Source organism: Thyridium curvatum, assembly GCF_004353045.1.
Source record: "Thyridium curvatum strain D216 chromosome Unknown NODE_46_length_333320_cov_79.933738, whole genome shotgun sequence".
NCBI lineage: Eukaryota > Fungi > Ascomycota > Sordariomycetes > Thyridiales > Thyridiaceae > Thyridium > Thyridium curvatum.
The window spans coordinates 138,372-162,936 of record NW_022156801.1 but is presented as its reverse complement, the minus strand read 5'-3'; the positions used below and the strand labels follow the sequence as shown (position 1 = coordinate 162,936).

The following is a 24,565-nucleotide window of genomic DNA, read 5'->3' as shown; positions in this document are numbered from 1 at the left end:
CTCTTCGAGATTGCGGGAAATCGACTTGTTTCTATTCTCTTGTATTCATAGACCTCTCTCGTTGACAGTTTTCACCGCATAGCGAGCCAATTCGCGACCATTTCGCAGTAATCCCAGTGCCCCTAGTACAAGCGGCCGTCGTTGATCAACTGTCGACCAAGCTCCCCACCATGCCGGACGAGATCTTGAACGACATCTCACATCGCAGATACAACCCCTTGACGGGTTCATGGCTGCTTGTTTCACCCCACAGGACCAAGCGCCCCTGGCAGTAAGAGCTGCGCCTGAACCAATCTCACACAGCTTGCTAACTCGAATGCAGAGGCCAGCAAGAGGCAGCTCTAGAGAACACACTGCCCGAGTACGACGAGAAGTGCTATCTGTGCCCCGGCAACAAGCGCGCTCAGGGCGACCAGAACCCCAGATACGAAAACACATTTGTCTTTGTCAATGACTACAGTGCCGTCAAGGAGCAGCAGCAAGACTACCAACCAGAGGTGAAGAGCGATGGTGCATAACACTCCCCTGCTCCTGACCCTAAAAACGAGCTTGCAACTGACCATCTCTCAAGATATCGCGTCGTTACTCCTGCGCGCTGAGGCCGCCACCGGCCGCTGCTACGTCCTCACCTTCTCCGCCAAGCACAACGCCACCCTCGCCGACATGACCGCCCAAGAGATTGTGCCCGTCATCGAGACCTGGACCCGCATCTACGCCTCTCACCTTGCGCCCTCCAGTCCCCTCGCCGGCGCCGCCGCCGACGTGCTCAAGGCCCTCCCCGCCGCCTCGGCCGACGACTCGGTCACCCCTCCCGCCCACCAGCTGCGCTACATGCAGATCTTCGAGAACAAGGGCGCCGCCATGGGCTGCTCCAACCCCCACCCCCACTGCCAGATCTGGACCACCTCGAGCCTGCCCGAGGAGCCCGGCAAGGAGCTCGCCCAGCTGGCCCGGTACCGCCGCGAGCACGCCGGGCGGCACATGCTCGCCGACTACGTGCGGCTCGAGATGGAGAAGGGCGAGCGCGTCGTCTGGCAGAACGACGCCTTCCTCGTCGTCTGCCCCTGGTGGGCCGTCTGGCCCTTCGAGGTGCTCGTCATCGCCAAGCGCCACGTGCGCGCCCTCGTCGACCTCACCGCCGCCGAGCGCCTGCAGTTCGCCGAGGCCGTCCAGGAGGTCGCGCGCCGCTACGACAACCTCTTCCAGACCAGTTTTCCGTATAGCTCGGGCATCCACCAGGCGCCGCTCGAGTGCCGCGACGAGGACGAGGCCGAGAGCAGCTGGTTCCACATGCACTTCTACCCGCCGCTGCTGCGGTCCGCCACCGTGCGCAAGTTCCTCGTCGGCTACGAGCTCATGGCCGAGCCGCAGAGGGACATCACCCCGGAGCAGGCGACGCTGCGCCTGAGGGACTGCGGCGGCAAGCTCTACCGTAAATCGATGTAGGGTGACGTCTGAAGAGCTTTGTTTGGGGGTACGGCGTAGGGTGGCGATAAAAGGGAGATCGGGGATTTGGGGGTCCGTGGAGTCTATAGATCTCAAATCGTAATAATTACATCTATATTAAAACCAAAAGTATACCATTCAGAAAAACCTTGCCCTCTGTTGCCCCTGCCCATCAGCCCATATAGTGCTTCCACTGCAGGCTCATGTAGATCAGCCCGCTGAGCCCGCCGGCCATCGGCGCCAGCAGCTCCCGGCTCGGCCTCATCGTCTTGAACACGAGCACCTCGCTGGTGAAGTGCACCACGGCGATGGCGTGCGTGAAGAAGGCGAGCTGGAACAGCGCCGGGTTGGTGATGTCGTAGGCCGCGTAGAGCCGGATCACGCCGGCCATGATGGTCCACACGCCAAAGATGCGCGCCGCCAGGGGCGTCACCTGGTCCCGCGCCTTCTCGACGTCCTTGCCCGTCGCCGAGGCCGGGACGAGCTTATCGACGCGGTCCTCCGGGTTGCTGTGCTTGCTGGCCGCGGGAGCGGATGCGCCGGGGCGGCTGAGGGCCGGGTTGGGCACAAAGGTGCCGTTGTAGATGCGGCGCGTATAGTGCAGGGTCACGAGGTTCTGGACGGCATTTCCGATGGCGGCGGTGGCGACCTGGGATGAGGTACTGTCAGTGTACCCAGTTCGAGAGAGCAATTGGCCTCTGGAAGGTATCCCCGGTTCTGCCTTACCACCATAAGGTAATAGGGCAGGTAGCCCTTCTCCACGGAGGGGAGGAAACTTCTGAGGTTGTTCATATTGTGATGCTTGAAGAAGGATCTTAGCTTTGAACTTCACAGCTGGGGGGCTCTGATGTTCTCGCGATGGATTGGATAACGGATCGGCCGGCTATGACTTCGAGAGCGCGTTGATATCCCAAATGTGGGCAAAGGTTGGATGATTGTCCAGCTATGCTGCCTCCAATGCGGGTGTGGATGATGATTGGATGATGCTCCAAAATTTCCAGGGGTTTTTCCAGCACTGAGAGCTTGTTGAGTGCGCCGGACCCACTGAAGCTCCTTGTCGCGGCACTGTAAATGGACCCCAGATCCAGGGGTGCCGAGGCCTGATGCTGACCTAATTTCAGCACCAAACGTGCTGAGTTGCCAGAATTCGCTTGAGCTCAACATTTGTCACATGCGGAACGAGGATTCTGGACAAATTCTTGCTTCTTCCCCTCCCTTATCACCGTCGGGAAACCAGAACCTCACTGCAATCGAATATCGTGACTCTGTAAGACAATGGACGCTATCAAGTCCTTCTTTGTGCACATCCCCCAGCCGGCTCAATGGTTCCTGGCCGGCGTGGGAGCTCTCTACATTTCTAGCAAGGTTCTTGCCTATGTCGACATCCTCGTGAAGCTATTTGTCCTCAGCGGCACCAACGTAAGGAGAGCAACGTCCTCTGCCTGCAATTGTACAATCACTAATATAATTCGTTCCTCAGCTCCGCAAGTATGGCAAGAAGGGCACCTGGGCCGTCGTCACCGGCGCCTCGGATGGCCTGGGCAAGGAATTCGCGACGCAGCTGGCCGCCAAGGGCTTCAACCTCGTCCTCGTCTCCCGCACCCGCGCCAAGCTCGAAACGCTCTCCAAGGACCTCGAGCAGAAGTTTGCGGGCCAGGGCCTGCAGACCAAGATCCTCGCCATGGACTACACGCAGGACAACGACGCCGACTACGAGGCCCTGGGCAAGCTGATCGACGGCCTCGACGTCGGCATCCTGATCAACAACGTGGGCCAGAGCCACAGCATCCCCGTCTCCTTCCTCGAAACGCCTCGCGACGAGCTCCAGAACATCGTGACCATCAACTGCCTCGGCACGCTCAAGACGACAAAGGTCGTCGCCCCGGGCATGGTGCAGCGCCGGCGCGGCCTGATCCTGACCATGGGCTCCTTCGCCGGCTGGATGCCGACGCCCTTCCTGGCCACCTACAGCGGCAGCAAGGCCTTCCTGCAGCACTGGAACAGCTCCCTGGCCGCCGAGCTCAAGCCCTCGGGCGTCGACGCCTACCTCGTCATCAGCTACCTCGTCGTCTCGGCCATGAGCAAGGTCCGCCGCCCGAGCCTGCTCATCCCGCTGCCCAAGCCCTTCGTGCGGTCCGCGCTCGGCAAGATCGGCTGCGCGTCGCAGGCCGTCGCCTACACCTACACGCCCTACTGGAGCCACGCGCTCTTCCAGTGGGTCGTCGAGAACACCATCGGCGCCGGGCACTGGTTCGGCATCAAGACGAACCTGGACATGCACAAGGACATCCGGCGGCGGGCTCTGCGCAAGGCCGAGCGCGAGGCCAAGAAGCAGTGAGGGCTGGATGACTGGGTACAGGCAGGAAAGGACGGATACACAGAGTCTGAGGAGTGGGTAGCAGTAGAAGGAGAGGCTCTGAAAGCGGTGGGTAAAAGGGATGTAATGGAATCAGGTTCCTCATGCAATGGCAATTAAGGAGGGAGATAGCAGCATGAGCAGGCAAAAGGCTCAGGGAAGGGTCGGGGATTATACTATCACTTGGCGCAAAATACATCTAATAAAACGACTTGACCTATACCTGTCTCCTCTTTGATCTCGAACAAAGTGCATGTTGGTGCTTTGTATCAACAAAGAAGCGTTTGTGAAAGGAAGACAATAAAGCGAGTGTCGATGCTCAGAATCGAGAGCTCCCCAGCCTTGGGTGGCTGAATCGGGACAAGCGCCGTCCGGTTAGGCGCGACAGCTTCGCGTCTCCACCAAAAATTCGACCCAGCACTGCCAAAGCTCGACCAGCCTCTCTCCATCAAGACTACAAAGAAAACTGTTTACAGCCTCAGCGCAGGCCGTACTTAGTTCGAGCCTCTCGCTCCACCCCCGAGCTTCCACCTGCCTGTGCGCACCTGTCATCGTCGCCCTCTGGCTTCCTTTCCCCGATCGAATTCGCCCTTCAATGCGCCGTTGCATGGTCAGATAGCCGTCAGCATTCTCGCCAGGGTTGGCTGTCCTCACCTCTCTCCTCACCCTTCCGACAGCTTGCAGCAACCCCATCCGCGGCGAGCGACCTTCGCCGTCATCCCATCGCCCTCCATCTGCGGAAAGCATGGCGGCGCCGACGCCCATGCGACCCGTCCCGGGCGCATTTTTCAACACCCCTGCTCCAGGCGCCAGAGATCCTGTCCGGCGACGCTTGTTCGACGAACCCCCACCTGCGTCGGGCGACCTCGCGAGGACCAACAGCTTCTCAGGCGGCGTCTCTTTTCAAGGTCGCGGAGCCGGCAGCGAGCTCCAGGCCCCCTCGCAACAAGCGCAGCCGACGCCAGATCCTGTAGCATCATTGCCCCCGGTCGTCAAGGCAGCTCGTTACGTCAACGGGGTCCTCCAGCACGATGAGAGCTACCCAGACCTAGATTCTTATTGTCGACGTAAGTTTTGACCCTCGAGGAGCCCTCTCCCTTCCGATGCAAATGCCGTGCCAGATACTGACTCCCTAATAGCTGGCGCGTCGTCCGACTATGACCTCCAGTCCGCCGACTCACCCTGGGCCCCGTTCCACAAGGTCCATATGCACCCCATCCCGGAACGCATCTTCGATCTATACAACAGCTCCCAAGTCAGCACCAAACTGGGTCTCTTCGCCGAGATCAACCACGCATGGGCTTGCATCGACAATGCTCTGTTTCTCTGGAACTACACCCATCCCGACCCAGAGGTCATCGGATTCGAGGACCAGCCTCACAGCATTCAGGCCGTGGCTCTCGTACCGCCGAAGCGCGGCGTCTTTGTCTCTACTATCACGCACATCTTGGTAGTCGCAACTACCTCCGAGCTGATTCTGCTCGGTATCGCCGCTGCGTCCACTCCCAGCGGTGCCAAGACTATCTCTCTCTATGATACCAAGATGGTGCTGCACAAGGGTAGCAGCGACGTGAGCGTCATCGCGGGCACTGCGACGGGACGTATTTTCTACGGCGGAGAGAGTGACACGGACGTCTACGAGCTGTACTATCAGCAAGAGGAGAAGTGGTTCTCGAGCCGCTGTGGAAAGATCAACCACACGCACCCTGGCTGGTCGTCAGTTGTGCCTGTCCTACCCACGCATCTGGACTTCTGGTCGGCGAAACAGAACGAGTTTCTGGTAGATATTGTGGTCGATGACACGAGAAACCTACTGTACACCCTCTCGAACAAGTCGACGATCCGGACATATCACATGGACGGGCCGGAGAAGCTCACCAAGGTCATCGAAAAGGAGCGCAACCACTGTCTCCGTGACATCACACACATGATTACTTCTTCACCGCTGCTCACAGATCGCATGAGAATCGTCTCGATCAGTCCCATCTCGGCGAACGAAGCTTCCAAGCTCCATCTCATGGCGCTTACAAATACTGGCTGCCGGCTATTCCTCAGTGCCACGAGTTCCGCTTCGTACATGATGACATCCTCAACCAACTCTGCACCCCAGTCTATGCAGGTCCAGTACGTCAAGTTTCCGCCAAGGGAACAGCTGTCTCGGGATAGACGATCAGCCCCCGCCTCTAGTTCTGCCGATGCTGGCATCGATCTGCAGTCCAAAGCCCTGTGCACCAGCAGGTTTGGACAACGATTTGCGCCAGGCTATTGCTTCACCTTCGTCAGCAAGGACACCGACCCGAACACCGACCTGCTCTTCGTCTCCGCGCCGGAGACCGGCCGAATCAAGAACACGACCCCGACATCCGCCTTGAAGTACTATGAGCACGGCAACTGGATTGATCTGGGCGAGCGCAACCGCGCTCTTGCGGTCGGTCAAATCACTCCACCTTTCGCCGCCGCACGGCAGCCTCTGGGCTTTGGCAACGAGCTGGCCGTTCAGTTCGACCAGCAGCCGGGCGAGTTTGCGCTCTTGACTAACAGCGGAGTCCACATTGTGCGACGGAAGCGTCTCGTTGACATCTTCGCCTCGGCCCTTAGGAATGCCGTTGGCGATGAGGGTCTCGAGAGAGAGATTCGAAGGTTTATCCAGCAGTATGGCCGCGTGGAGACCGTCTCTGCCGCGCTGGCCGTTGCCTGTGGCCAAGGCAGTGATCTTCGTACTGGTACCGGCAGGGCTATCGACCAGTCTACCCAGGACCGCGCCACGACGGCGTTTGTCAACTTTGGTGGTCAGCCCACTGTTTCCGAAACGGACAGCAACAACATCACCGCCGACCAAGTCAAGCTTTCCTCCCGCCACGACGCTCTGGCCATCTATCTCACCCGTATTATCCGGAATGTGTGGAGATCCAAGGTCATCACCGCGAAGGTCGATCCTAAGGGGATCGCAGTGACCTCTACCAGGCCCATCAACGAGCTCGTCATTGTACAAGAGAACCTCGAGCGGCTCAGAAATTTCCTCAAGACCAACGCCGCGTCTATCCAGGGCCTCTCGGGCCCCTCAGACCTGCAGCATGTGACGAGTCGGCAAGAAGAGGTTGCGCTACAGGCCGAGCACCAGGCTCTCCATGCGCTACAGAAGCTCATGGAGAGCGTTTCCGAAGGCATCTCTTTCGTTCTCGTGCTCTTCGACGAGAAGGTAGCTGACATTTACATGCGCCTGGACGAGACGTCGCGCCGGCAACTCAACGATCTTACGTACGAAGACCTGTTCGCCCAGTCATCTGGGAAGGAGCTCGCCAAGGTTCTTGTCAAGGCTATTGTTAATCGCAATATCGAGAGCGGCGCGAATGTCGAGACAGTCGCGGACGCTCTCCGCCGACGTTGCGGCAGCTTCTGCAGCCCGGATGACGTTGTCATTTTCAAGGCCCAGGAGCAGCTGCAGCGGGCAACTGAGCAAGTTGGCAACCCCAATGTTTGCCGCACCCTTCTCAACGAGAGCTTGCGTCTGTTTGAGCGTGTTGCCGGCAGCTTGTCCTTCAACAACCTGAGCGGTGCTGTGCGCCAGTACCTCGCTCTCAAGTACTACGCAGGAGCTATCGAGCTTTGCCTGTGTGTTGCGCGAGAGAAGGATCGGGGCAACACTGCCCTTTCTTGGGTCAACGAAGGCAAGCCTGCGAGCGACCCCCGGAAGGCCGCATGGGAGGAGAGGAAACGCTGCTACAACTTCATCCACGAGATCATGCAGCAGATGGATGCCGACTCGAACAAGGAACCTCAGATGATTGACGGCCGACCGACCCTGGCAGCGACCAAGCTCGCGGAAGCATACGAGGTTGTTAACAGCTCAGATGATGAGGTATTCCACTTTGATCTGTATGAGTGGTACATCGATCAGGACTGGACAGATCGGATTATCTCCATCGAGTCCCCCCACGTTATCACTTTCCTGCAGCGACTAGCAGCTGTGGATGCCCGGCATGCCGAGCTCTTGTGCCGTTTCTATACCCACCGCGGCCGCTACTTCGAGGCGGCAAAGGTGCAGGCCGACCTTGCGAACTCCGACTTCGACATCAGCATCAAAGACCGAATCATTCTCTTGAGTCGCGCCAAGGGTAACGCCAGCGTCCCGACCACCGGCGTCAGCAGACAGCAGCAGCAACAGCTCAACCACGAAGTCACAGAGCTGCTGGAGATTGCGCACATCCAAGATGATCTATTGGAGCGACTCAAGGCGGACGCCCGCATCCCCGACGAGCGCAAGGCGGAGGTCGAGACGGCTCTTGACGGCCAGATCCAGGGCCTGACTGAGGTAAGTCACTGATAGCGATTTCATATATCATTTCAATCCCGCTAATGGGTTTACAGCTTTTCAACAACTACGCGGACCAAGCAGGCTATTATGACCTGTGCTTGCTCATCTATCATGCCGCTGATTACCACAACCCTCGTGTCATCGCGGACACGTGGAAGAACTTGATCAACGGCACCCACGAAGATGTCGAGGAGAAGCGGGCGGTGTACGAGGAGGCCCGAGCCGGTCGACCCCTGCCGGAAGGCGTCGCGATCCCGACGGGGCCGCCGCCGCTACCTTTCGAGTCGGTCTCGGTCCAAGTCCAGACCATCGCCCACCGCACGTCGCTCGACAGCCTGATCTTCCCGATCGACACGCTGCTCGCGACGCTCTGCGAGTACGCCATCGTCAAGGAGCAGGACCAGAGCATCGGCGCGGACAACTCGTGGCCGGTGCTCCTGTTCCTCCAGCTCGGCGTCAGCCACGCCCTGATCGTCCGGGTCCTCGAGCGCATCCTCGACGCGCAGGAGGCGCCCTTCACGAGCCGCCGGCGCAAGGTCGTCGTCGAGTGGGTCGACACCGCCGTCGAGGCGTGGCTGCACGAGATTGAGCGCCGGGGCGGCCTGGGCGCCGCCTCTAAGGGAGAGGGCGCGCTGGGCGGGTGGGTCATCGACCTGCTGGAGCGGGCCGAGGCGACCATCGCCGAGGTCGCGCCCGGCGTGCGGAACGCGGCCGGCAGGTCGGAGCTGGAGGAGATACTGCGGAAGACGAGGGCGCTGCGCAACTCGGCGGGCAGCGCGGTGCGGCTCGTAGGCCAGGCGGGTGGAGGAAGCTTGAGGTTTAGGTGATTTCTGTTTGTTTTCTTTCTCGCTGACGACGAGCAAGTGAGCGGGTACGATAGCAGGAATGTTGGGAGGAGGGAGTTTTACACATGCATACTGGTGTTTGCATTTCTCGGGATTGAGTATTACTGCTGCCACTACTATTACTACTTTCTTTTCCATCTGCGATGGGTGGTGCAGGGCTGCTTCTACCGTGGCTTCGGTTCTATCTGAGAGCTGGGTAACCAGCACATTGAGTTGACTACTAGGAAGATTGTGCTGCACATCGGAAAGAGCGGAGAGGGCAGTGGGCAGGTGTTTGTATTTGTTGTATTAGGTACATAGATGAATGTCAAAACGGAAGACGAGGCAATTGTTGGGATAAGGAACGAAAGATGTCTCCTGACTTGAGCTCCAGGCTCCATCCAGTGTTGTTTCTCCCTGTGAAGGTTAAGGTTAACGGTCCCCAGTTCCAGGGCCTCTGCAGCTGCAAAACTTCGTAATCGAATGAATGCTTTCCTTCAAGGGGGTTTATGGTGGTGGTTTCGAGCCGGCTCTTCATCCCCAAGATGCTATGGTGGCACTCCGCAGTGTGCGCAAGGCTCAACTTTTGACGTTGGGAAGGTGGATTAACGTTAGTCCATTGATGCATGCACAAGTAGCCTATATCGCCAGTGTATTATGCATTGTGTTTCTTTTTTGGGATTCAGGGACGGAGGTTGAAGTGTGATGCTGGTGGTCAATTAATCTGCTGGATAAATTGCTGTTTAATATATGCCACTATGCGGTCCCGGGTTTCTTGGAGGAGCCATGGTCGGTGCTCACTCATCTCATGCTAACTGCATCACCGACAGCGATTGATGCCTCGTTGGGGGTTAATTGAGCTTGTTCATATCAGCCAGAGAAAGGTCCTCTCATGCCCCGAGACATTCTAGATCCCTCGCAACTCCACCCACTGCTTCAACTACACTTGCAACTCTCCAACTCAGGTTACATGTTATGGCCCGGGGTAGTGATCTATATATAATCGGCCGTCATATTAATTTGTCCAAGGTGCCATCGTTCGTTGATATGTCCAGCTTCCCTGTTCTGCAAATTACCTACCAGACAGCATCTAGGCCCATCTCGAGGCCTTCCCTCTGGCCTCATGGAACTTGCCAGATGAATTCAATCAGTCGAGTTACTCCCAGTGGCATCCTGATCCACCCGGTGCTTCCGACCTGAACCAAAGTCTTCCGGCCACCGTTCTGGCCCCTCAATCCGGATGCACGTGTCGGTGGCACCGTGCATTCTTCCAGGGCCCAAGCCCGGATATTCATCAGGCGGCTCAATGTAATGTCCATGTAAGTGTGGCTCGTCCCGGAGCTCGTCTGGACACGGGCTTTTCTTGGCAATCTCCGTAACACTGGGCAAGCACCAGAATATGAACTAGTCTAATGTCTATTTCTCCATGTTGGCCCCCAAACCTCTCTTCCGATAGACATCGCAAGCACCAGACCTCGTTCGCTCGTTCGCTCCGCCCCTGCATGTGTGCTTCTTGCATACCAAAAATCTGTCGGGCCTACCTCCCCCTTCCTTTCATCCCGGTTCTCGGCGTCGCTTGGCACTCGCCGGGACGAAGAGAAGTCGCAGCCGCACATTCGCTTCCCACCCCCCTTCTTCTGTCCTAAACTGTTTTGAGAGAAAGCGGACTTGTCATTTCTCGGACTGATACGTAAAGGGATAGAGTTCGAGCCCAGGCCAAGACGCCGGAATCCAAACATAGTCACCCTTTGCGAAAACCCGGTTCGAGAGGTGTCCTGGATTGGGATATAAGAACAGCAGGGACGAACGTGCCTTTGCCGAGTTGCAGCTCCGGTCTTATTTTTATCTCTTCCTTCATCAGCCTCTCGCTATCTCAGCCAGTCACCTTCGGTTCCAAACCCGCATCTAGCTGTGATCTTCACCAGCAACCTGCCAAGCTTCGGTGATCGACCAACAGCGGCACACTTCCACACGCTGTTAATCACTGCCTCACATAGTACCCCCAAGATGAAGGTATGTTCTCTTCGGTTGACGTCGATGACTCAGCCTCTTTCGGCCCTCACAAGGGACCAGTGATACCCTCACAAACTGTCACTCAATGACATCAGCTCACAAAGCTTCTCAAGTCCGCCGTAAAAGCATTCACGATTGCCTTGTGCCTCGTACTGGCCGACGTCGCCGCCGCAGCCCCCGTCGTCGCTGATCAAGCGGCCAGCATGCCCCCGGCACCCAACACAGCCATGGCCAACATCGAGTGCGACACGCTAGACATATACGAGATGTGCACGGCGAGCAACATGCAGGCCTCGTGCGACGCGGCGGGCAACTTCCACAACAAGAACATGCCCAGGTGCAGCAGCTGCCGGTGCATCGTGACGTGCCCGCGGTGCTGAGGGACTGCGGGCCACGGGGAGGCCATCTGATGGTTTGTTCGGTCCGCCGAGAGGAAAGCAGGAAGATAAATACCGAGGCCGAAGGTTAGAGTTGCATTTGGGTCTGGGAACTAGGCGATTATGGGTATGTGTATGATTGTTATTTGCGAAGATACATTGGGAGTAAGAGTCTTCCTTTCTCAACTATGAATATCTATGCAGCTCCTGCTGAGCGTTAGTTGAAGCTAGATGGTTCTTTTCCCATAAGGAATTCGATATGAAAGCACCTAACACACTGACATGAACACTCCCTACGGCTTTGTATTGTCCAGTGCGGATGGCGATGTTGCTTCCTTTACGAGACCTAGCGGCAATCATAGTGAGTATAATCCTCAACGGTATGAACGCAAAACCGCGCAATTGGCTGCTGCTCTCTACCTGCATGTTCTTGCCTGGTGTCCCAGCTCGATGCTAAGCGTGGGACTGACCGGCTGTCTGTGCACCAAACCTTGGATATTGAAGCGTTCATTCTAGCAGTGCATAATATCATGACTCATAAATATTTCCCTAAGAACCTTCACTGTCGGTAGCCAGGACATTTCACGCTGATAATTTCGCCTCGCTGCAAATTCGGGAGATCGTTCATAGCAACATGCTTCAAAGACTCCTTTCCTCAGTCCGCCCTGCTACCCGTGTCTTCTCCAGACACCTATGCTCCTCCAGGCACAAGGTCCGCATGCTCATTCTCTCCGACACCCACGCTGGCGATCTAAAAGATGTGCCCTTTCCCAAGGCGGATGTGGTCCTCCACTGCGGCGACCTAACGAATGACTCCCGTTCCGCAGAATTTGAGAAGTCACTAGCGGTGCTGCGTACCATCGATGCACCCCTGAAGTTAGTTATACCTGGCAATCATGACTACAGCCTCGAGCAAGGTTATTGGGAAGGAAAGTCCGCCAAGAGTCTCGCGGATTCACGGCAACAAGAGGGCAACAGCAGGGATCTCCACTCGCGGACAGCCAATGTCGAACCTCTGGAGAACAACGTAGAGAGTGACGAGGATACCAGGACCTCCTGGGACCTCATCCACCGCGCCGCTAGGGATGACAACATCTTCTTACTCCCACAAGGATTGCACGCCCTTGCGATACCAACCCGCTCCGGCCCTGCGCGCCTCCGGCTCTTTGCGAGTCCCATGACACGTCGGTGTGGTACCTGGGCCTTCCAGTACGACCGGTCCATCCCTTATAGATGGGGCATACCCCCAATGACGACCGACGGGGATCCGGTCGTAGACGTGGTGATGACGCATGGCCCGTCGCTGGGCATCCGTGACGGGACGGGCATGCGGCGGACAGGCGACAAGCGTCCGGGCGCCGGATGCGCCGCCCTGCTGTCAGCGGTGGAGCGCGCGCGACCGCGGCTGCACTGCTTTGGGCATATCCACGAGGCATGGGGCGCTGAAACGATCACCTGGCGGCGGGAAGTGTACGCGTCGGGCCAGGACTGGGGATCAGATGCTCCGACGTGTGGCAACCTCGTCGATGCACGGGAGTCCCGGGTACTGGCAAGTCTACTGCCGTTCAACGATAGCTGGACTACCGGTCAGGATACCCTGGAGTCTCCGCCGCCAGCACGGGATCAGGAACCACCTAGGATGGACGGAGGATGCTGTACCCTGGACATCTCGCTTGATGGAGAGCATGCAATCAAGCCTGGTGTGCAGACCCTCTGTGTGAATGCGGCTATTGGACTGCGGCCTGCACCGTGGCGCGGCATGCCGTGGCTAGTTGAGATGGACTTACCATCAGCAGGCGAGGAGGACGCTTCTGCAGCCACGGAGACCAAGTGTCGACAGCTATCATAACATGAAGTATGAGTCACGATTCAAGTGGTAATCTTGTCTAGTATGATTATTCTATCCGTCGCTCTGCTGTAGTTGAAATCAATGTCGCTCCCCGAACCAACCACGGCGCCTTCACGGGGCCGCTAGGAATGTCAAGTTGGTGTTCTTGAACGGTATCAGGGCCAAGATGACCGCCTGCACGTAGTACGCCGTCCGGTCGACGGCGTCGTCCGTCAGGAGGCCCACAGACCCGTTGCGCTGCTTCGAGTTCGTGCGGCCGAAGATGGCGTCGTCCGCGTGGCCTAGCTCCATGCCGCCACGGACAAGCCGCGCGGTCTCCTCGGCGAGGCCGTACGCCGCCGTGCGCGCCTCGCCCGTGCGGCCCTCCTTGTTCGCAACGACGACCCAGGCAAAAGACTGCAGCGCGCCCCCGCGCGCGTCGTCGACGCCGCCCTCGATGCCGACCCAGTAGTCGGCGTCCGGCGCGGCGGCCCGGGCGGCGTCCACGCGGTTCCGGGCCCCGCGCAGCGTCTCTGCGTCCGAGAACGGCTGGTCCGCCACGCCGGAGGGGACGCTGACGCCGCGGGCTGTGGGCGTCGCGCCGGGGAACATGCGCGAGAAGCCCTGCAGGCTGGCGGAGATCTTGACGGGGTTGTGTGACGCGACGACGACGGTCGTTTGTGAAGCAGCGGCGCCGCCCTGGCTGTTTGTCGTCTCGTGCTGCTCCATTTCTGTTGCGGCCGATCTCAAGCTGGGGAGAGTGTGCACCTGTCTGCTGTGGGCGGAATGACTTCTGTTGTTGAGCTATGGACGGGGAAGATGGTATGAGTCGGACGAGATTGGAAGAGCACGTGCGCGTGCGAGGACTTAGTCGACACAGGGCGCGTCACGCGAGCATAAGCTCCTCCACCAAGCTCTTAATTCTGACCGAAGCCTTGTACCATCAATTTACAGACTATTCGAAGCAATTATATCTCTTATCAGAGCAATGTCCTGCGACAGAACGTGTGGTAATGAGGTCATCTCAAGTCGAGACCTCTCTTCCCAGGAGTCGAGTCTCCTCAGATATGCATGCTGCAAGGGCACCGTACCTGACATCGCGTGCTTGTAGACTTCAGACATGATGCGGAATAGCTCAACTGAGTTTCGAGCCAAAGCTAGAGAAGGAGTAGCAATCGCCTCGTCTGGCAGACCCAATGGCTTGTTCCTGGCTACAGCACACTTGCGATCAAGGATGTATGCTGCCCAGAACAATCTGCGTTTCCGATCTGTGTCTACTGCCTTGTGCAGGCCCAAATCAACAGCAATTCGAATCCCAAGGCCGCTGAGAGCCCAAGGATCAGAAAACGTATCCCCCGCAAGGCTGCCGAAATGCCCCAGGAGCATTACAACTTCAAGGTCCAGTAGGATATCATCTAAGCACCCACTGCCCTCTTCCATAGCAGTCTCCAGGCACGATAGACCATAGAAATACAGCGAGGCGGCGTTCTGTATCGAGCCTGGTGATATGACGATGGCCGTGGTAGCGAGGATGGTGGCAGTCACAAAGCAGGAGTATGCACTGTTGGCTTTGTAGGCATTCTGACAGTGGTAGTGGACTTGCTCGGCCGTAAGGCTTGGAAACGCAGGTAGAATGTCGTCACAATACCGTGCACATACCCGCTCGGCGATCTGCTGTCTCGGTAATTCCAGGTAGGAGAGTTGGTTGATATGGCTATGGGCTGGTGGCAGCGAGGCGCTTAGGATGAGAGATCGCAGAACAGTGTCCTGCGTTCTGGCCACCATTCCGTGGGGTGTCATGGCTGCGAGGGAGACCTGGGCCAGCCCGTCCACTAGGGTCTTAACTTTGGAGCTCTGTGCACCTGTCGAAGTTGGTTGGGCAAATAGATCGTCGATGAGATGATCAGCCGACGACGCCCGGGCCAGTCGACCTTCGTTCCCTGTTACCGCTACGCCACGTCTGTTGTCCAAGTCGGTCACTGAGCTCATGCTATCAGTCTCTAACAACTGTTGCTCAAGTGCTGCAACCCTTGACTCGAGCTCTCGCACATATTTGACGTATGCAGTGGCTGGACTCCGGTCTGGGTAAATGCAGGAATGACCGAGTCTGGAGCATCGACTGCACACAGGCCGGAGCCGATCGCATTTCACGCGATGATTCCTGCACTTCATGCACGCCAGCGACTGGCCTCCTTCGTCATGCGACATTGGGACGAAATCCCAGAGATGGAGTTATTATCGAAAGGCACAAAACAGCAAAGATCCAAGGCGTGCACCGGGTAATGATTCCGTCGATCTAACTAGGTGGAAAGATAAGGTTCCATCATTGCATGTAGTGTCATTTCTCTTATCTCGCGGAACTTGACTAATTGAGAACTTGGGACACTAATTTGATTGACTAACCCTATTATCATAAGTTCCTTTGGTGAGAACTATCATGCCTCTCAATGTCATGTCCACAGCTCTGTTTCAAGCATCATCGCGATAACGCCGGCCATGCGTCCTCATATTGTACCAGTCTGCGATAGATGCCGCCGGAGGAAGCAGAAATGTGACACGGAATTGAAGCCATGCTCTGGCTGTATCAGCGCTGGTGTCGAATGTGTCATGACGGATCCTGAAACAGAAGAAGTCGTCCCACGAACATATGTCCTCCAGCTAGAAAGTCACGTCGCGACACTGGAGAAGCAACTTGCTGAGAAGCGCATTCATGTCCAGCATAGCCCATGTTTGCCAGTCCACAATCTCTCCGCAACGAATATCCCCGAGTCCGTCTCAGTCCTTCCAGGAAGCCGATACTTGGGTGCTTCCAGTGGGTTCGCCTTCGTGGAATCCGCTCTCCGGCTGGCATATAAGCGCGGCATACTCGAATCGATTCCAGGCGAGGAAGAGGGAGACGACGTCAGCACCAATATGTCCAAGCGGCATGGATTTGACGACCTCCTCCCCGTTTTACAAAGCCCTTCTATCCCGGAGCGGCCTCGGATGATAGAGCTGTTCGACCTCTATGACGAAGCTCAGTGGCAATATCTTATCCTGACAGAGAGCGAATTCGATGCCCATCTGGATGCTTTCTACAGGATGGACCCTATGGACTGCCCGATCTCAGCTGTAGTTGTCTATATGGTTTTCGCCATTGCTGTCCAACACGTTGAAAGGACAGACTGGAATGTTGCAGCTTCCAATGTCGCGAGCTCCTATCACCAACAGGCGCTTGGTATGGTCGGCTTGCTTTTGCGCCATCGCTCCATTGAGAGCCTCCAAGCGATCCTCCTTGTCTTGGTATTCTCGATCAACAACCCTCAGAAGCCAATCGTCTGGCATCTACTGGGCAGTGCCATGCGCTTAGCTTCGAACCTGAATCTTCATATTGAGCCTGAAGATGTGTCCACCCGAGACATATCACACCGCCTATTTTGGTCACTGTACAGCATGGATCGAGCCATTGGCAACACATTAGGGCGCCCCACGATTCTGGAAGATGGCTTTATCACATCTACATTGCCGATGAGGACTCCATTTGGGTTGGGGATAAGCCTCAAGGAGACACGGCAACGAGAAATTGCTGCGCACTGTTTCCGGATACGGCAGATTCAGAGCGAAGTTGCTGACACTCTGTACCAAAAGCTTCGTCAGCCGAGTGCTACGTTCTTTGCCGACATGCAGACCAGACTTCAAGAATGGCATGAAACTATCCCACCTCACGCAGCGAGCGCACCGCATATCCTCGACTGGTTCCATCACTCTTACTTCAATGTCACCATGTTCATCCACCGGCCCTCGCCAGTGAATCCCCAACCCTCAACGGAGCATCTGAACAAGTGCTTTGAAGCCGCTGGCGAGGTTCTCCAGTTCTACTCCAAGATCCACTCACGCGGCGGCTTCGACGCGACGTGGATGGCAGTGCACTGGCTCTTTCTTGCTGCTATTACGCATCTCTTTTGCTTGTGGACAGACGAAGACATACGACGAGCAGCCGACTGGGCGAAAGTCAATGATGCGATCCAATCTACTGGTATGGTCCTATCAGCTATGACCGAGAGGTGGAGTTCCGGCCGGAAGATGCCCGAAATTTACCGAAAACTGTCGTCAGGGACGTTGGCCAAGTACACCACGATCGGACGGCTCGAGGACAAGCCGACTACACCGTCTCAGAATCTTGTTTGGGAGGAGTTCCAGCAGCAGAATGCCCAACTCTTCAGCTTGGATGACATGGCGATGGATTTTGATATGCAATTCTGGATAGATATGCAGGGCTCGTCTACAGGAACTACCTTTTAGAAGATAGAGTACGCTACGCCTCCTGAGTTTCCACTTTGAGCGCCTTCTTTGCTCCAATACGGTGATCTGACCTCACTTTGTCACCTAGCTGATGTCTCCTGATAAGGAAACTGAGCAGCATGCCCACTCCCATGACGACAGTCACCTCGATGAACATGTCTTTCATTGCGTCTGTAAATCCGAGCACGGCTTGTTGCTTGGAAGACTCTGACATGGTGTGCAACGACTCAATAGCTCGAGTTAGGCTGATGTTGTCTTGTCCACCTATTCCGAGCCGTCGCAACTTCTCAAAACAGATCAACCCGCTGATGCTGATACCTAGGCTCGAGCCAATAGCCCTAATGAAGGCATAGGCGCCGGCTGATAGAGCTATGTCTGAGTTCTTTGAGGTACTGTCAAACGAGGCGTGGATAGGGATCAGGAGCGAGTTGAAGTTGGGGCCTATACCGATACCTGTGACTATGAGAATGACTGAAGTGACTGCGGTGCTTGTATTCTGTGCAACAGTTTAGTAACCCTCTGGGAGGTTGAACAAGTTTGTGTAGTTTGCAATCGTACCGCGTCTAACATAACCATAAGTCCACAGCCAATTGTTGCCACAATGAACCCGGCCCATATCAGTTCTTGGTATCTGTTGCCTGTATTAGCGACTGCCTTTCCGCGCATCAGGCATCGTGAACGAACCTTTTTGTGGCTGTTATGAAGTAGCCACTCCCGGTGCTCACTATTGCGAACGCCAGGACAAGAGGGAGCAGGCTTACGCCACTCTCCGAAGCAGACTGCATTCGAACGCCCTGAAAATAGAGCGGTGTGTAATAGTTGAGGCCGGAATAGGCCATTGCGTGCATAAATGTGCTGCCATACGACCCGATTCGCGTCGGATGTGTGAAGAAGCGAAGAGGGATCACTGGCTTCGTGGATTTGGTCTCCACAAATGAGAATACTCCCATTGCCACGATACCCAGAATCAGACACGTCAGAACTTGGGCAGATGACCAGGAGACTCCTTGGGACGCCCACTCAAAGGCGAGGAGGAAGAGCACGGTTGAGACGCCGATGCTCAGGATGCCAAAAATGTCGAGTTGCTTGGCCGCGGAACGCAGTGTTATGGAAGGCCGAGAGATCTGGAGGAAGATGATGATGACGGCCATGCACAAGGCGCAGATTGGGAGGTTAACAAAGAAACACTAGATAGAAGAGGTGAGCAATTTAGATTCTTATGGGGACTAGATTGTTTCTCACCCATCTCCAGTTTGCCTTCTCGGCGAAAGCACCCCCAAGGACTGGACCCAAGGCGGAGGCCACCGCCCAGGTAGCCCCTATGAACCCTTGATACTTGCCTCTTTTCCTGTGATTTCGATGCATTGTTAGCTCTTGCCATCTACCTAGCGAGTAGCAGACATGCTATTAACCTTGTTCCGACCAAGTCGCCGATCAGAATGAAAACCAAGCTTGTCACGCCTCCAGCACCCACTCCTTGTACCGTTCGCGAGGCAATGAGCATTGATACATTCTGTGAAGCGCCACAAAGCGCACTGCCTATCGTGAAGATCGCAATGGCCGTCAAGAACGTCCACTTGCGTCCGACAACCTCCGAGACCTGGCCAAACACCGGGAGCACAACGGCTTGCGCAAGAGCGTATGCCGAGCCGATCCAAGTGTAGCCCGCGTCAGAGTCATTGCCTCCAGCCGCCGAGAGGCTCGACAGTATCCGCGGGAGGGCAGTCGAGACGATTGTCTGGTCCAACGCGGGGAGAAAGAGAGTGAGGAACATGCTCGCTACGAGGATCATGTGTCGAGCTTTTGAAAGACCCTCCCTCGTGTCTGACGGAGTGGCTTCTGAATGCGGTGGTGCTGAAGCTTGCTCGGCGCTCTCGCAGGTCACATCGGTGGTGCTCATATCGGAGGAGGTGGTGGAGAAAATCGGCTCCTCCACCACTCCCTGTGCGGCGACTTGCTTTTCGCAAGGTGTGGCCATCGTATCATTGGGTTGTCAGGGTTCCAGCTTCGTGACAAGGAGAGAAGAATGAATATTCAACAATTAGAATCAAATAACAGAAGTCGCCCAGTTGCAAAATACTATTAAAAAAAAGATGACCTCGGAACGTTCCCTGGTCGGATGAAACTGTCGTGCATTTTCCGTGTTAGTCTGGTCCCCACGTTGGAACGGCGTCCGTGCGACTGCCAGGGAGTAAGATAAGAATCGGGGTTTCGCCGATGAAGCGGTTGGGGTTGGCAGTGCGGTGGCGCCAAGCCTGTTCTTGGCATGCTTGTCTTGCTTATCTGTGACATGGTGCTACTTCGCACCTTTGGAGGGCAAGTCTGCTTATCTGGCTGCTATGACCGTACTATGACCTTCGAGTACTCGAACCCAGATCGGGATGTGAAAAGTATGGGCACTAGTCGGCTTGCAAGGAGCTCCTAGCCTTGGTATGAGTTTGAAAGCCTCTCCCTGACAAGGTCACTGCGTAGATTTGGTGATAGTAATAAGTCAGCAGGACCTCGTGAGTTATGCATCAAGAGTTTGGTGCGAACGTGTTTCATTATTATCTCAGGAAGGACAGGACTCTCATGCTCTCCAATCGAATGCATCCTCCCATGCAGCTCCCACACGGTAAATCATTTCCTCTTGGAACAACTCACCCACAATTTGCATGCCTACGGGCAACAGGATGGTATCGTCGTCTTCGGCCGACAACATCCCGCATGGCAGACTCATAGCAGGATGACCGCTCGCGTTGAAGCATACTGTATTTACAGCAACGCCCTTACTCTTGTTCATCTGCTCCAAGGGGCCGGCATCGGGAGCAGCATGGCGGTTCGCCACATAAGGGGTGGTCGGGGTGATGAGCACATCAACTTCTCTGAGGACGGCATCGTACTCATCTCTTAGACGCCTGTACAGATTCATGGCCTTGCCGTACAGAGTAGGGTGGTTGCGCCACACATAGAGGCCGGACATCATGGAGAACTTGGACGTCGCAAACATCTTGTCGAACTTGGCCTGGTCAAGCGGAGTCATCTTCTCGGCCAGGTCGGTCATGTACAGCGCTCGTCTCCCACACGCTTTTCCGAGATACCCCTGCAGCGCCGCAGCTGGCCGCAGGGCGCAGTTGACAATGTGCCCTGCGTGCGTGTGTAGAGGCACGCTTACCTCAATCACCTCGGCACCGAGCTCGCGAAACCGCTCTGCAGCCTCCGTGACCTTGGCCTTGACACGCGGGTCAATGACACCAAACTGGAAAGCTTCTTTGAGTATGCCGATCTTCAGCCCCTTGACCCCCTTACCCAATGACGCGGAGTAGTCAGGAAGTTGTGACGGAAAAGGAGAGGCGTATTGCCTGTCGTCGATGTCGTCCCTACCAGCAATCGCCTGTAACACTTTGGCATTGAGCGCCACCGTCTGGGTCATGGGGCCGGCCGTGTCGTGCACAGGGTCGTGTGTCACTACGCCCGTCCACGGCACCAGCCCCCAGGTCGGCTTCATTCCCACAATACCGCAGTAGCTGGCTGGGAATCGTATGGAGCCGCCCTGGTCACCTCCAATGCCAGCGTCGACCTTCTTGGCGCCAACGAGATGCCCGCAGCCGCTCGAAGAACCGCCAGTAGTGTATCCTTCGGCATAGGGATTCTCGACAGGTCCAGTCGCCGCTGAGAATGACGATGCGCAGAGGGAGAGATTTTCGCAGACTGCTTTACCGAGAATTGTGCCTCCTGCCTCCAGGATTCGAGTTACTATGGCTAGAGAACCTGTCAGTGCCGTGATTTGCCAACTTTCTGGCCAGCAGAAACATACTTGCGTCCATTTCGGGAGTATAGTCAGTGAACATATCTGTTCCTAGCAGCATGGGAACATCCTTGACTGCAATGTTGTCCTTGAGACAGAAGGTAATCCCTGCCAGTGGCCCATCAGTCTGGCCCTCAATTCTGGCTTTCCACGCCCAGGCGTTTCCCTTGTTATCCTTATTCGCCGGCCGGTGGACATCTTTTCGTGGATACTTTTCCAAGTCCACCTTAGGATAGTAGTTGGGCAGACTTTCGACAAGGTCGATGGACTCCTGCACTGAAGCAATGATCTCGTGCCATTGCTGCATATGCTGTGGTGGAAGTGAGAGGCCGACGTCAGCAACACACTGGGCGACTTTCTCTGCAGTGACCTTGGCCTTGTTGGCCTCGGATGCTGCCGTCAAAGTGGCCATTTTGGTTGACTAAGGGCTGTGTTTAGGAACTCGAAATGGTGTGCCACCCTTGATAAGCCAGATCTCGACGATCGCATCAAGGAATTTTACGCCGTACGATTACGATTAGCCTTGGTTTTTATTGTCTCTGTCATCTTTTGGGATCCTTTCAACTTTAAGCACGGGATGGGTGCGGCGCGGTGTCGGAGACATTACGAGTTGCATCAAACCCGACGTGTGTTCCTGTCCTGCACTAATGGACTGGCGGCGATCGGGCGATGGGCGAAGCCTCAATCGCGCTTTCGCCGATGGAAGAGTTGACGGTCCCCACCAATCACACGATTCCATTGGCTTTAGTCGTCACATCTCATGGTTCTTATCTTTCGTCTTTGGCTTATCATCCCATCTAGAATGAGCAGGGCACAAGCCATTTTGATATCAAGATTCTTTCGAATATAGCTAGGGAAGCAAAGGCTCTACCAACTCTCAAGACTTGTCGAAGGATATAATGACCATGATCCGTCTTAACGGGCCGCAACGTGGATCAGAAGGAGCGTGGTCTTCATCTAGCTACAGTTCTGACCCCTTTGATTGACAGCACCAAAACGATGGCAAAGTCTTTTCGTTACTACCTCCAGAGACTAGAGGTCAATCAGACCAATGAAGAGGGCGAGAAGGGAGACATTTATCTGAGCAATCATGATCTTCTGCCTATTCCCAAGGAGAATCGAATCTGGGGTCTGTGGACCTATGGCCTGTTTTGGTTCGGCGAATGCGCCAGTGTCACCAGCTGGACTGTTGCCTCAACCGGAGTGAAAGCCGGGCTGGCATGGTGGGAATCATGGTAAGTATCGGGACTTGATACTCCCTCTTCTCACATAGGCTGGGCTAACATTCGTTCAGGATCTGCGTCATTGTTGGCCATCTTATAGTAGCAACCTTCATGACGGCCGTCGGCCGGGCCGGAGCGGTCTACCATCTCGGCTTCCCCACAATTGCTCGGTCCAGCTTTGGCATCTTCGGTAGTCTTTGGCCAATCTTCAATCGCGATGCCATGACAATCATCTGGACTGGCGTTCAAGGCGTCACTGCTGGCAATTCGGTTTACGTTATGCTCCACGCCATCTTCCCGACGATAGCCAAGGTGCCCAACCCGTTTCCGGCCGACGTGACTATGACAGGTGGCCGGATGATTGGCTTCGTCATTGCGTGGATCTTGACACTGTTCTGCGCAATGTTCAAAGTTCACAAGTTCCGCAAGTTGATCTTGGTCAAGTCTGTCATCATGATCAGCTGTCTCATCGCTTTCTTTATCTGGTAAGCTCACTTTCAGAGAGAACATCTACCTGCTCGTGCACTGACTCGCCTTAAAGGGCCATCGTCGAGGCTAAGGGTATTGGTCCTGTGGTCAAGCAGGGGGCTAAGATTCCCGCGGGGCAGTCTCATGCCTGGGTTTTCCTTACGCAACTATTTATACAAGCGGCCAACTTTGCCACTTTTGCGACTAATAACGCTGACATCACGCGTTATGCCCGACGGCCGAAAGACGCTCTATGGACGCAGATCATCGGGATGCCAGTGGCGTTTGGCGTGGTTGGGTTCTTTGGCATCTTTGTCACCTCGAGCAGCGGAGTCATTTTTGGCAATGTCCAATGGGATCCCAACGCTCTGCTGGACATGTTCCTGACCACAGACTACTCTCCTCGCCGTCGCGCTGCCGTTTTCTTCATCGCAGCCGGCTTCTCCTTTGCCCAAGTCACCACCCAGATTTTTGCCAACCTGATCGCCGCCGGCAACGACACTGCCGCCCTATTTCCTCGCTATGTCAACATCCGCCGCGGCGCCATAATCTGCCTTGTGCTCTCATTTGCAATTACCCCGTGGAATTTGCTCAAGACATCCTTCACGTTCACCAGCTACCTCGGCTCCTACCAGATCTTCCTCTCGAGCATCATTGGTGTTGTCATAGCAGACTACTTTTATGTACGCCGTGGCTATTTGGTCGTGCCTCACCTGTTTACCAGAGACCACGATGGTCTTTATTGGTACAAGGGAGGGGTCAACTGGAGAGCGTATGCAGCATACATTACCGGCATCATTCCTTGTCTGCCTGGTTTCTTGGCTCAGGTGGGCGTGAAGAGCATTCCCATCGGTGCTCAGAGGCTGTACATATTTGCGTTGCCTATCGGCATTATAGTTTCCGCTCTCGCTTATATCTGTTTCTGTCATCTGAGCCCGCCCGCTGGAGGTCTCAAGGATGGCTGGCAGGAACACGTGGACTCGGACGCCGTCCTGGAAGGCTCTGGATCCGACGCCAACAGCAGGGTGACGGATATGGAGACGGGAGAGAAGAATCTGAACAGCTATGCTGTCTCGCCTACATCAGCCTAGTTGCATCCTGGCATACATCCTATGGCTGACATGACCCGTTGTCTCATTCTCATCTAGAACTTTGCAGTGATAGACTTTCTACTATTCAAAGCAACCAATCGCATTTTCACATAAGCGAGGGCCAGGCCATTTGAGGGCCAGTCCCTGAGGTCCAGACCATCGTGACTCTATTGAACGATCCTGACACAGGTCTTGCACCCTGGGCATCTCTCCAAGACCTTTTGTCGCTCCACTGCCATTTGCCGCATGAACTGACACAGGTATGTGGACACTTGCTCTTTTCTTTTGAAGGATGGCAGTTAGTATGTCTTATCTAGCTGTAGAGGTAACTGTTAAGAAACAAGTGGCTTGAATGGCTTCACTATGGCGTGTCGAAGCCCCCCTCCCTGTGTTCACATGGAGCTGAACAGCCGCGCTGTGTACCATCTTAACATCCACGACATTCCCAACCCTGACCGTTAGAACTCCAACCAATAAGATTCTCAGGGTACCCTTACATATCATCTACGCAAACGGTCTGACACTAGGTGAACAGTCACATCTGATTGCAAGTGAC

At 55.7% G+C, this 24,565-nt stretch overlaps 10 protein-coding genes across 10 annotated transcripts; 6 read left to right on the top strand and 4 right to left on the bottom strand.

Moving 5' to 3' along the window:
- Positions 1-170: 170 nt before the first annotated feature.
- On the top strand, positions 171-1,446 carry E0L32_007520 (uncharacterized protein; the record flags this gene model as incomplete). Its single annotated transcript, XM_031142273.1, has 3 exons — positions 171-271; positions 323-510; positions 572-1,446. 3 exons carry the CDS (start codon positions 171-173, stop codon positions 1,444-1,446), a joined length of 1,164 nt encoding a protein of 387 aa, XP_030993494.1.
- A 172-nt stretch (positions 1,447-1,618) lies between these two features.
- On the bottom strand, positions 1,619-2,238 carry E0L32_007519 (uncharacterized protein; the record flags this gene model as incomplete). The annotated part of the gene is made up of 2 exons (XM_031142272.1): positions 1,619-2,095; positions 2,173-2,238. 2 exons carry the CDS (start codon positions 2,236-2,238, stop codon positions 1,619-1,621), a joined length of 543 nt encoding a protein of 180 aa, XP_030993493.1.
- A 483-nt stretch (positions 2,239-2,721) lies between these two features.
- On the top strand, positions 2,722-3,784 carry E0L32_007518 (uncharacterized protein; the record flags this gene model as incomplete). Its single annotated transcript, XM_031142271.1, has 2 exons — positions 2,722-2,865; positions 2,927-3,784. The coding sequence occupies 2 exons, from the start codon at positions 2,722-2,724 to the stop codon at positions 3,782-3,784; spliced, it is 1,002 nt and encodes a 333-aa protein (XP_030993492.1).
- A 763-nt stretch (positions 3,785-4,547) lies between these two features.
- E0L32_007517 (uncharacterized protein) lies at positions 4,548-8,944 on the top strand (the record flags this gene model as incomplete). The annotated part of the gene is made up of 3 exons (XM_031142270.1): positions 4,548-4,869; positions 4,942-8,114; positions 8,171-8,944. The coding sequence occupies 3 exons, from the start codon at positions 4,548-4,550 to the stop codon at positions 8,942-8,944; spliced, it is 4,269 nt and encodes a 1,422-aa protein (XP_030993491.1).
- Positions 8,945-10,948: 2,004 nt separating this feature from the next.
- On the top strand, positions 10,949-13,180 carry E0L32_007516 (uncharacterized protein; the record flags this gene model as incomplete). The annotated part of the gene is made up of 3 exons (XM_031142269.1): positions 10,949-10,954; positions 11,050-11,249; positions 12,037-13,180. The coding sequence occupies 3 exons, from the start codon at positions 10,949-10,951 to the stop codon at positions 13,178-13,180; spliced, it is 1,350 nt and encodes a 449-aa protein (XP_030993490.1).
- Positions 13,181-13,291: 111 nt separating this feature from the next.
- On the bottom strand, positions 13,292-15,148 carry E0L32_007515 (uncharacterized protein; the record flags this gene model as incomplete). Its single annotated transcript, XM_031142268.1, has 2 exons — positions 13,292-13,890; positions 14,251-15,148. The coding sequence occupies 2 exons, from the start codon at positions 15,146-15,148 to the stop codon at positions 13,292-13,294; spliced, it is 1,497 nt and encodes a 498-aa protein (XP_030993489.1).
- A 507-nt stretch (positions 15,149-15,655) lies between these two features.
- E0L32_007514 (uncharacterized protein) lies at positions 15,656-17,440 on the top strand (the record flags this gene model as incomplete). The annotated part of the gene is made up of 1 exon (XM_031142267.1): positions 15,656-17,440. The coding sequence occupies one exon, from the start codon at positions 15,656-15,658 to the stop codon at positions 17,438-17,440; it is 1,785 nt and encodes a 594-aa protein (XP_030993488.1).
- A 13-nt stretch (positions 17,441-17,453) lies between these two features.
- On the bottom strand, positions 17,454-19,340 carry E0L32_007513 (uncharacterized protein; the record flags this gene model as incomplete). The annotated part of the gene is made up of 5 exons (XM_031142265.1): positions 17,454-17,936; positions 17,999-18,071; positions 18,125-18,627; positions 18,683-18,788; positions 18,826-19,340. The coding sequence occupies 5 exons, from the start codon at positions 19,338-19,340 to the stop codon at positions 17,454-17,456; spliced, it is 1,680 nt and encodes a 559-aa protein (XP_030993487.1).
- Positions 19,341-20,009: 669 nt separating this feature from the next.
- On the bottom strand, positions 20,010-21,639 carry E0L32_007512 (uncharacterized protein; the record flags this gene model as incomplete). The annotated part of the gene is made up of 2 exons (XM_031142264.1): positions 20,010-21,181; positions 21,237-21,639. The coding sequence occupies 2 exons, from the start codon at positions 21,637-21,639 to the stop codon at positions 20,010-20,012; spliced, it is 1,575 nt and encodes a 524-aa protein (XP_030993486.1).
- Positions 21,640-22,226: 587 nt separating this feature from the next.
- On the top strand, positions 22,227-24,009 carry E0L32_007511 (uncharacterized protein; the record flags this gene model as incomplete). The annotated part of the gene is made up of 3 exons (XM_031142263.1): positions 22,227-22,462; positions 22,522-22,935; positions 22,992-24,009. The coding sequence occupies 3 exons, from the start codon at positions 22,227-22,229 to the stop codon at positions 24,007-24,009; spliced, it is 1,668 nt and encodes a 555-aa protein (XP_030993485.1).
- Between the last annotated feature and the right edge of the window lie 556 nt (positions 24,010-24,565).